At 43.2% G+C, this 9,533-nt stretch overlaps 1 protein-coding gene across 1 annotated transcript in view; it reads right to left on the bottom strand.

The window, feature by feature from the left end:
* The window catches only part of EIF4E2 (eukaryotic translation initiation factor 4E family member 2), a 20,230-nt gene that overhangs the window by 10,096 nt on the left and 601 nt on the right, over positions 1 to 9,533 (bottom strand). The window contains exons 2-6 of the mRNA XM_009883397.1: positions 8,906 to 9,020; positions 7,479 to 7,613; positions 4,910 to 5,014; positions 1,831 to 1,983; positions 1,606 to 1,742 (exon numbers count right to left, since the gene is read on the bottom strand). Coding sequence (XP_009881699.1) covers positions 1,606 to 1,742; positions 1,831 to 1,983; positions 4,910 to 5,014; positions 7,479 to 7,613; positions 8,906 to 9,020 — 645 coding nt within the window. The remainder of the gene's footprint in view (positions 1 to 1,605; positions 1,743 to 1,830; positions 1,984 to 4,909; positions 5,015 to 7,478; positions 7,614 to 8,905; positions 9,021 to 9,533) is intronic.

Raw genomic sequence — 9,533 nt, 5'->3', positions numbered from 1 at the left:
TAGGGAAATAAGACCACAATACTGGATGCACTCAAGCGCTGCCACCTGCCAGAGCAAGAACAAACATTGCTATAGCAGCATTATCTGTCCTAGGAAGTGCTGGTGGCGACAGCTTATAAGGGAAAGGCCACATCATTTCCATTCTAAACTTGCCATACAAACCACCACCACAGCTTTGGACAGTTGGCTCAGTACACAGCTTTCCCTGCACAGACTGAGAGAAGTCAAACACCATTCTTCTCCCACCACAAAACTGCATCACCACAGTCCGCAGTCTGCTACTGCTGAAGAGGAGTAACATACCCTGTTATGTGACCACATGAGCACTTTGCTACATCCTAACATGGACAGAGAGTCGATAATGCCCTCTCCTGGCAAAAAGTGCATGAGAAACATTACTGGCAAAATCATGAATACAAGATTTCAACAACAGAAGTGGGAACTTTTAGAAACCAAAGCTGCCTGGAAAAGATTCAGTTTAATAATAACAATTTCTCCTGCCCTTCTTTTTCCTAAGCACACAGGAGGGAGGGCCACCTGGAACGCTAGATGCCTACAGGCAGTTTAAACGAGACCTCTGTATTATTGCTAGTGACCCACACTCAAAATTGGCCACAACTGGAAGCTAGCTGTCTGCAAAATGCAGGATTGATCTCACCAAACTATTTGACGGCACACTGATGACAGGGTGATTATGTGGAAAGGACAAGCTAGCATAATGAAAGGAAGTCATGAAAGTTACTTGCACACTGATTACGGGCTAGATTAGAAAGCTTACTGCTCTATCAATGTCTTAGTAATTTGTTTCACATCTTTTTCCAGGTACACCTTTTCAAGTGTTAATTTAATCAATATGACCTAATTGGTGTATTGGTTTATAACATGCGTAAGAAAAAAAGAAAAGAAAATTACATTATTCACCTCTAAGTAATACCTATATATGCAATTTTTCCTCACTTTGTGGGAAATAAAAGTCACCCTGAATGGCCTGCTATGGTAAGCTATAATAGGTTCATTTAAAAATACAGCTGTCCTCTCTGTGTACCGTGATCTTCTAGTCTTGTTAAAAAGCCTCTGTCACCAGGGCCTGGAAGACTTAATATACGACGTTTATTATGATTAGAAATCATTTGTACAGCACTGTAAATTCACACAGCACTTTCCCAAGACCATTTATAAGTCTAATGGCACTATAAATCCCCGTTAGCTTCCGCACTTTATTCCCCAGAATCTCTCTTTATTCAAATGATCTTGTCCCCCCCTCCGCTGCAATCTTGTCTTTGAATACATCAAGCCACAGTCCCACACTGTGCTGCCCATCTCCCAGGTGACAGGCTGGGTGGATTGCTAACAAAGCCCTGGACTATACACTTCAAAAAAATAAGGTTTTACTATTAGAACCAAATGTCCCTAACAACAGCACAATAATGACACAGATATTTGGCTTTCAAAGCGCACTGGCAACAATTGCTGCTGTTTGTATTACTGTTCGCAGTGAACATCCCCAATGCATATGAGCACTTCTCTCAATTCTTGCGATCTGCATTAAATTGTTCAAGCACGCATGCAACCACCAGCAGGCCCTCCCCCTGCCACCACACGTACTTGATGCTATCGGTGTGTGTTTTATATTCCATGATGGTGTTGGGAGGTAGGTTGAGCACTCTTCGTAACGTATCGCGTATCCGGGCTGTTGTGGCCTGGTCACTGGCTGTCTTGTTCCATATCGAGATAATATCCTCCTATAGAATAGCATGTGAGGGGTAAGCAGATGGTACTTTTTGTAGCTCTGCCAAATAGAAGTACATGCCAGTTCTCAGAACCACTTACCTGGAATCGGACAGAGACGACTGCCCCACAGATTTCTTCCCCCACCATAAACTGTTCTCCCAACATTGCCAGAATGAGATTCTCCCAGCATCGTGATGCTAAGCCCTTTCGCAGACGGATAATCCATTTACCACCATTTTTGTTGGCATCATCCTAGGAAGAGGGGGCAAGAAATCGATTTGTTTTCTTCTAGCTATTTTTCTGCTTCCCACAAGACAGCAGAGCCACAGACAGGAGCAGGTATTGATTGGGTGGGGCAAGGGACAGAATGGAGGTATTTTCAAGCAAAAGCATTTCACTTCTCCCACACACAAGCAGAGACAGAAGTATACCACTTACTTTGAATACAAAGTATTTGAAACAATGACTCCTAGCATTCCAGACAAAGCTCTATGCACTGAAGACTTGAGCTCTAGTGTTTTGATCCCACTAGCAATGATTAACACCAGCCTACCAATCTGCACACAGAATCAGAGGCAAGGACCCTAAAATTATTCCTAAACCCAAGACTGATTCCCCCTTTGTCTAATCCCCTGTGTATGTACTTCTGCTTGTAAAACAGGAAAAATCCCGCATCACAGAACATGGAAGGAAGGGAAAGAATTTGCAAAATGATACTTAAAAGCAAGCGAAAAGTTGAAAAACACATTCTTTTCACATTTCCAGGGATGGGCTCACAAGTCATGTTAACACAGAGAGGAACATTATCACACATCACACAGCTGGACGTTTTTTCCAGACCGCGGTGACCCAGGGAAATAACCAAAAATGAGAGGAGAGAGTAAAGAAAAAATTTATGCTAAGCACCCAGTCCATCACCTCAATATTGTGATTCCATATGTTGCACCTGAAAAAGAGCTGAAAACTGCTACAGACTCCACTGCTTCACAGAACGCACACCTATGTCAAACAGCAGCTCATCCTCTGTGCAGAACACTGGGGCATTCTCTTGTACAACACTGTAGCTGGGAAATCTTACAAGGTGAGAAGGGAATAAATTCCATCCAAAGCCAAAGAGAGAGAGGTAGGAACAAGTCAAAGAGGTGGCAGTTAGGAAGGGAAATGGAAGACAGGTCTAGGACAGAAACAGAGAAGAACAAAGGATAACTCAGATGGGACAGCACAACAGGGAACAGGACATCCCTGGCCAAATCACCAGCAATCCCTTCTGCTAAGGTGGGACACACTTTAAAGATGCTAGGCAAGGCAGCCCAACCCTTCTTCATGAAACAAAGTCAACTTTATTTTAGCCTTAAAGCCTCTGTAGGGCTCAGATAAAACTAAACATTTGTATGCTCTCAGAGACAGCAAGTGCTAACGAAGCAATTTTGAGCAAACATGGAAGTGCCAGCGTAACAGCAGCATTCACCAGACTCCCAGTTTTCAGGTATGTGCTAAAGCCTGTACTTAAAGGGGAACGTGTCAGCTCCGGACAAACCTCAAAGCATAATAGCAGCCACATGCAAGGTGAAGAATCCCAATCAACACAAGTTCTAGGAATGTGCCATACTCCCATGAGATGCAAACTACTTTCTGATAAAGTGTCCTTGTTTTGCAACTTGTGAGCATCACACTCTAAGAACTAAGCTGTTTAGGTTTCAGCCTTTAAGCAGGGAGTTGGGTTTAACTCCTCGAATTCTCCACAATGACTAATGGGGGTCAGAAGAGAAAACGGTATTGCTCATTTCAAAGGCGGTTTAAGCAGGTTCAAGGCTAGAAAGAGAACAGTGATTGGAAGGCAGATGCTGTATTGTGTGTTTTATGGTTATGGTTAGTTTTCTTTCAGGTTAAACAAGCTTCAGTTCAGTCAAGCATTCGATTTCCCTTTACCAGAATAATAATGACCTGCAGCCCAGTAAATCGCCAGGGAACATTACGCTTTGTGCTTCTGACTTTACCCAGAAAAGGCATAGAGGGATCCAGAAAAAGATCAGAGCTACATACATGCATATGAGTTCCTACAAGAATGTCAGTAAGTAAGGATTAGTTTGTATGAGCAAAGAGCATAAGCAAAGCCCTACAAAGCAAGCAGCAAAAGGAAGGCCAGCAGCGAGATCCCAGGTTCTCTTCTATAAATACAAGAAGGGAGTGCGGCCAGAAATAAAAAACCAAATCTCTCCACCCCATCTTAAAATGGGTACAGGGAAATGATTTATAGAAATACTGGTATCATTAACTTGTGGACTCTCTGGTTGACACATTATCAGAGCAGCTAGCTCACTAGGAGTCTGAATAGGGTTAAACGTTTTATATAAATTGTATTTGCAGTAACTGGCTATAAAACACCTTGCTTAAAATAATTGCCAACTAGGGTCACATATAAATTTCTCGGGACCAAGCAGCATAATTAGGTACTTCAGAGCAACACATAAAATCCTCATATTGCAAATAGTATTGGTCATTGCTGGAAGCAGGCCAGGAACTGGAAGAATGATTTGCTGGGCAAAGATATTTTTTTTATTTTTTTTATTTTTTTTTTAACAGATTTGGATAGGAATGAACAGAAGCAAACTAAGTGCCTGGAACAAAAAAAAAGCAAATGAAGTCGTCTTTCCATCTCCAGCTCTATGTACAGCTGCAGGTTTTTAATCATATGCACCTCTTCCTTCCTTGTCTGAAAAAGGAGGGTTGGTTTCTTATAAGCTTTGTTGATTTCCACTTACAGAGGTCCAGCTCTTCTAGAGGAAAGCCCCATATTGCTGTCACTGGACACAGCTATAGTAAGGGGCAAGTGTCTGCATTAGGAGGGACAGAGCTTAGTTGGGGTCCTCCCTTCATTGGGCTACAGGCAACGTTGCCCAGGGATCCTCTGGACCCACAGGCAAAGGCAGTTCTGCAGCCTTTGGAAGAGTGCAGCTAGCAACTCTTTGCATCTTACCTCTCCTCTGCCAGCAAGTCACAGGACTGCCAGGTTACATGGGACAGTTCTGAGAACAAATTTACAGGAAACACAGACAAAAGGACTGCACCCAAGAGAAGCCTGGAGTGCCATTTAATTCCAAGAGTCCCTTCACTGTAGAAGGTTCCCTCCAGAATACTCTGGGAAAATATCAAGGCAGAAATGAGAGCTCCAACTCACCTCCCACATGGGTTTGATTCCCTCTTTGAAAAGATGGAAGTCACTATGGCCTGTCAGGTCCCCAGGACGTACCATGTGACTGTAAAACCGCCAGAACTGCTCCACCTGCAATGACACAAACCACATAATGAGGCTGCTTAAACTGTTCACAGCCAAGATTCCTAAAGAAACAGGCTTCCCTTTCCACATCAGCTGGCCAGAGCCACCTTCCCCTCTCCTGTTCTACTTTCTTGTCACAAGGATGTTGATTAGGATACTCAGAAAGCAGCAGTAGGATCTGAGCTTGGGTGCCCATTTCTGACTGGCTCCATTACCAGATGACCACTTGAAATACTCAACAGGTGCCTCCAAAGCCACTTGGTGTTTGTCTGAAGAAAACTGTGCTAGGATAACTGCTGCTCTGGAGAACAGTTCCAAACATATCTTGTAAATCCTACTGCCTAAACTTTCAATTAGTGGATATGTGTCAAGTGCATCAGCTGCAGTCAAGTCACTAACCACATCAGCCCTGCATTAACCACTGCTCTCTGCAATTGTGGAGACTGTAGGAGCCTCCAATTAAGACATTTTTGGTATGTAATTTTACTGTACCCAGGTTTTAAGACAAAAGCCACATTCTGGTGGTGATTTAAGATCTTAAGGAACCATTCAGAGTTTTTATTTAAATACCTCTTATTTCCTTTTACCATCTGCCATGGTACACTTTGACCACTACACTTTGACCAGTTTCCATTCTGGCAACCCTGCGTCCACTTCAGACAATCTGGCCGGAAACCAAGGGAATTATCTTTGCTAATTCTAAAAAATAACATATTTATCCTTTGAGATTCTCTGGATGAGAAAAAATTTTAGAGACTGGATCTTTAGAACAAAACCAGGCACTGGAAGAGGTTATACTAATTACTACATTTTAAGAGGACTCTACTCAGTAAGACAATAGCTATTAAGCAGGCCAGCAGTGAAGCTGGGGGTTTAGACACCATCCCAAGTACTTTATCAGAGACCTTAATGACTTGGTCAGCACTAGCAATTCTGCTCCAATCTCTAACCTCCGCCATCCAAGGAGGAATTTGCTTTTATAGCCAATAAAATTATGAACCAAGACTGAGGTGGGGTCAGAAGTAATCTATTTTTGTCAGACACAACCAAATGCAGTGTGGAAGTTATCATTCTCACACCGAGTGAATATGCCCTCTAGTGGTTAGCGTTTAAAAGCTTTTAGAGCTTCGTATCGAAAAGCAAAGAATAAATCTGAACCCAGATTTAGTCTGAGAATTCTTTCTGAAGCTTGTTCTTCCTCCTCTTTAAACAGAATTTGGAACCAAACACATTATCAAGTCTGCTGACCAGCCTCCCTCCATCCTAACTGGACTCTTCCAACACTTCCAACCTACATTAGCAACCACAAATTCTTTACAGAAAAGAACAGACAACAGAATGTGTGAAGGAGCCAAAAATCAACGTTAAGTCTACACTGATTTAACAGACTGAAAAGTTACTGACAGATCATCATGAGCAGCCACATTTTTCATTCACTGAACCAAAAGTACTTGCTCACACAGGGGAATAGGAGCAGTAACTACCCGCGATCCACCAGGCTTAGAGCTATTCTTCCTACTCTTATCCCGTGTGGATGCAGTAACGCAACCCTGCTGCCTGGACAGGCATATTTTTGCAGCCTCCAGAATGGATCAAGGGATATTTTTACACACCCTCATATTACAGAAGATAGAGATTTACTGGTGGGCAGGATTAACACTTGCAAGGGACCCTGGAAAATCGGGACAAAATACCAGACTAAAAGAAAAAAAAGTCAAAAAAAAAGAAAAAAAAGCAGCCAACAGTCTTCCCAGCCTTAAGAACTGTATTGTAGATGGTGCCTGTACAACAGAGACACATTTTGCTTATGTGTCCTGGGATCTTAATGACGGTTTTACACTGCCAGTACCATGCAACAACCCAACACTGCCTTTCCAGGATACGCTCAATTTATTCCAGAAATAAACAAGTTTGGCTTTTAACGAACTTCACTGCAACACCAAACTGTACTTCAACCATCACTTCCAGGCAGGCAACAGGCCACCAGCCACTTCTATATACAGCACATCAGATGCTTGTTCCAAACAGTCTTTGTGGTACACAATGTTTGTGGTGGAAATACAGGCAGGGGGGAAATGTGTGTGGGGGGACTGTACAGCCTTTGCTTCACAGCTACATTGCATCCAGAAGAGCTGTTCCTTTCTTCTCTTGCTTACCTGTCAAGTTCTGCTCCAGCTAGCAGATTTAAGCCACATGGGAGTTCTTTTCATCTTCTATTATTATTCTAGCTACTACCATTATTGCAGGCACAGATGTCTAGCACAGGGCAGAGGAGAACTGCTTAAGACATGTCACCTGCTGTAGGTAATTCAAGAACTCATATGTAAGCCATGGCAAATCACTCACTCCACTCCGTTCCTGACAACAAAAGCACAGCCTGCACATGCATACACCTAGCATGCAAAGGGTGAGCCAGCCATGATGACCACGCCATGCCCAAGCGACACAAGGACAACAGGGATATACTCACGGAGGCAAAGGTGCCAATCTGTTTGATGTTCTGCTCATAACTCTGCGAGCTGGTAGGCCTCCCGGGGGTTCGTCTGGAGTACCAGAAGGTATAATTATACTGCAAGGGGTGCTCAGCTGGCCCTGGGACAACAGCCTGCAGAACAGAAAACCATGCTTACCCCTTGTACACTTCTCTAAAGGGGAAATGGGAAAAATTGCATTCACAGCATCGGAAGTCCACATGTTCCTGCCCTCACAGACTATAAAACAAATGACTGACCCTCATTTTTAAAGACAAATGCAAACTCTATTCATGATCTGAAATGGACCATTAGGCTTACAGGAGCTGACTACTTCAAAGAATATTAGAAATTTGCAGTGCAGGATAGCTAAGGAGAGAATAACTTAAGCTCAGGAGAACGTCACAAAAAAAGCAACCCTTATGACTAATGGCGGCAGTATTAATAAATTTTCCTTTAGTCCTCAACAGTTCCTATCTCAAACGAAAAAAGACAAACTAAAAAGGGCAATGCAAGAGCTTTAACTTTTTCAAATTAAGGGGAAAAAAAAAAAAAAAGACATCCTCCTCCTCTGGGAGAAACAAAAACCATTTATACTAAACCACGATTCAAAAGCAATTATAACTCTCTGGTGACACCAACTCCCTTAAGCAACCAACACCCTAATGCTCTGGGAGGATTAGTCTGTCTTAGAACTTGTTATGTCAGCTTTGGCAGAACCCATGGCTAGCAGGGAGCAGTGATCATTTCTCAATTTCCAAAACATACATTTCTGATTAAAAAGACTTCTGATGAGCATAAAGGAAGCTAACAAGAACTCATTACCCAAGAGTCAAAACTGACAGGAAAAAATTCTGCAAAAGCCCTCATCATGAATCACTTGCTATTGTTGCAGGAGTAGCTAAGGCTTAAATCTCTACTCTCCTCTTGTAAGTTTGTAAGGATTGCATTAATTTAGACAGAATAACTTTCCTAAGCACAAGATAAAAAAAACAGGATGGATATACACCTTCTTAACTAGGCTACAGTACATTCACAGAGACCTCGTCTTTAGAATTATTTCAACAGTGGCACAAACACAGCCTGCTAACCAACAGCACGCCACTACTCCCCTGGCAATCAGCCCTTCCCCTACATGATCTTCCAAAAAATTTTTTTTGGGAAAATAAAGCTTTATTTCTCATTTCTCTTCAAAAGCCAGGCAGAGCACTAGCTGTGTTTGTGAAGGAAGCATTCACCACTCAGATTATATGCCTCCAAAAACTACATCAAATTATCCAAATGCGAACATAGCCCCCCGTCTCTATTACAACAATAACAGCGCATTAAGCAGCCACAGCCCACCAAAACACATTTTCCTTATCCCTGAACTGAGGACACTCCCACATCATGCCCTAGAAATGGAATGCCGGTGCCAGCACTGTACCTTCCTCTTGGTAGTACTCTGTGGTTTCTCTCGATCGTTCTTTTCCTTCTCACTGTCTTTCTGTGTGTTATTCTCCTCGTTCTGGTCATGGTCTCCACTATCATCGTCTTTCAATCTAATAAAGAAAAAGAACAAAGACAGTGAGTCTTACATCACACAGCTCAGAAGTTTCATACCAAGCCCCAGCAGTCTCTGTTTCTAAGCTCCTCTGTGGCACAAGGGCCATCAGCGTTTGGAAATCTACACATGACAACCCACATAGTAAAAAACTACTACTACTACTACTTTGCACGCCCAGAGCCCATCACAGGCATCTTAGGCACACACTCTTAAGCAGAAGCAAGCAACAAAATGCCTTTTTAGAACAAACTCAAGCAGTTCGTACTAGATACTGATCTGCCACTGAAAATCCCAGCTATTGCTTAGGGTCCCTAACTACTCAGGAGGCGAACATGGAGCCCCTTCACTGTAACTCTGCTGACTCGCTCCCGCACAGCTCCCCGCTCCCCGAAGCCGAGCAGAAGCCGTCCCTCAGGCCAGCAGACACCGCGCCAGCGCCCCGCTCCCCGCAGGTCTCTCCGCCCGCCCCATTCCTCTGCGAAGGGCCGGAAAAGATGAACGAGAAGCG

This window comes from Charadrius vociferus, unplaced genomic scaffold, assembly GCF_000708025.1.
Source record: "Charadrius vociferus isolate BGI_N301 unplaced genomic scaffold, ASM70802v2 scaffold214, whole genome shotgun sequence".
NCBI lineage: Eukaryota > Metazoa > Chordata > Aves > Charadriiformes > Charadriidae > Charadrius > Charadrius vociferus.
Note: the sequence above shows the minus strand (reverse complement) of the source record. Positions and strands in the feature narration are given on the sequence as shown.